We start from the raw sequence: 1,378 nt of genomic DNA on the forward strand, positions 1-1,378 counted from the left end.
AGAAGCTGGAGCAGGAGATCACTGAGCTGAAGAGGAAAGACGCTGAGCTGGAGCAGCTCTCACACACAGAGGATCACAACCAGTTTCTCCTCAACTACCCCTCACTGCCAGCACCCAGTGAGTCGACACACTCATCCAGCGTCAACATCCGTCCTCTGAGACACTTTGAGGACGTGACAGCAGCTGTGTCAGAGCTCAGAGACAAACTACAGGACGTCCTGAGAGACTCATGGACAAACATCTCACTGATGGTCACTGAGGTGGATGTTCTACTGGCAGAACCAGAACCAAAGAGCAGAGATGGATTCTTAAGATATTCATGTGAAATCACTCTGGATCCAAACACAGCACAAACACGACTGAAACTATCAGAGGGGAACAGGAAGGTGAGACTGATGGGTCAATCTCAGTCTTATCCCAGTCACCCAGACAGATTCACTGGATATTATCAGGTTCTGAGCAGAGAGAGTCTGACTGGACGTTGTTACTGGGAGGTCGAGTGGAGCGGCTTAGTTAACGTAGCAGTTGCATACAAAAATATCTGCAGAGAAGGAAGAGAGAATGAATGTTTCTTTGGAAATAATAACAAATCTTGGGCTTTAAATTGTAATGGTTCTAGTTTTGGTCACAACAACATCTGGACCTTCATCTCAGGTCCAGTTTCCTCCAGAGTCGGAGTGTACCTGGACCACAGAGCAGGTATTCTGTCCTTCTACAGCGTCTCTGAATCCATGACTCTGATCCACAGAGTCCAGACCAGATTCACTCAGCCGCTGCTGGCTGGACTTTATGTTTATAATGGTGGAGGTTCTGCAGAGTTCTGTAATCCCAACTAGATTCTCTCTCTTCTCTCTGATTAAGGTTCATTCTGCTGTTTTGTTCTTTATTTTTCTGGTTTATATGTAGATTTCTGTGTTCATTAGCCATAAAAGAAAACATCAGCAGTCTTTTATTCTCTACATGAAAATATAAACTTCTCTGGGTTCCAATTGGTTTGGTTTAATATTTCTATTGATGCATTTCAATGTTGTTGTTCTTGTTTAAATCAGTTGAAAGTTAAGTGAACTTACTTCTGTATTATTTATGATTCAAAGAAGAAAGTAAAACTACCATCGACTTAGAACCAATACTGGTTTTCCTGTACCTCTTTGTATAAATGTTTGGTTTTCTTCAATAAAAACACTTAATTACTAAAGAAAAATTATTTGTTTTTCTTCATTTTTACAATAAATTGTGAGTTTTGTCATCTAAAGTGCAGAAACATTTCCTTCAGAAGGTGTAAAGCGATGGTGGAGAAGATCATAATCTAATGTTTACAGCAACAATCTGGTTGGTTGGGTGGATGAATTGTAGGATAGATGGAATCATTTTGACCACT

The 1,378-nt window shown here is 40.8% G+C and overlaps 2 protein-coding genes across 2 annotated transcripts in view; one reads left to right on the forward strand and one right to left on the reverse strand.

The window, feature by feature from the left end:
* Positions 1-1,372, forward strand: part of LOC107836225 (E3 ubiquitin/ISG15 ligase TRIM25-like) — a 7,744-nt gene extending 6,372 nt beyond the window's left edge. The window contains exon 3 of the mRNA XM_016671467.1: positions 3-1,372. Within this exon, the coding sequence (XP_016526953.1) occupies positions 3-836 (834 nt within the window). The 3' untranslated portion in view covers positions 837-1,372. The remainder of the gene's footprint in view (positions 1-2) is intronic.
* LOC103138022 (neuropilin-1a-like) overlaps positions 1-1,378 on the reverse strand; it is a 19,386-nt gene that overhangs the window by 7,037 nt on the left and 10,971 nt on the right. The window lies entirely within an intron of this gene.

Source organism: Poecilia formosa, unplaced genomic scaffold (genome assembly GCF_000485575.1).
Source record: "Poecilia formosa unplaced genomic scaffold, Poecilia_formosa-5.1.2 Scaffold45, whole genome shotgun sequence".
NCBI lineage: Eukaryota > Metazoa > Chordata > Actinopteri > Cyprinodontiformes > Poeciliidae > Poecilia > Poecilia formosa.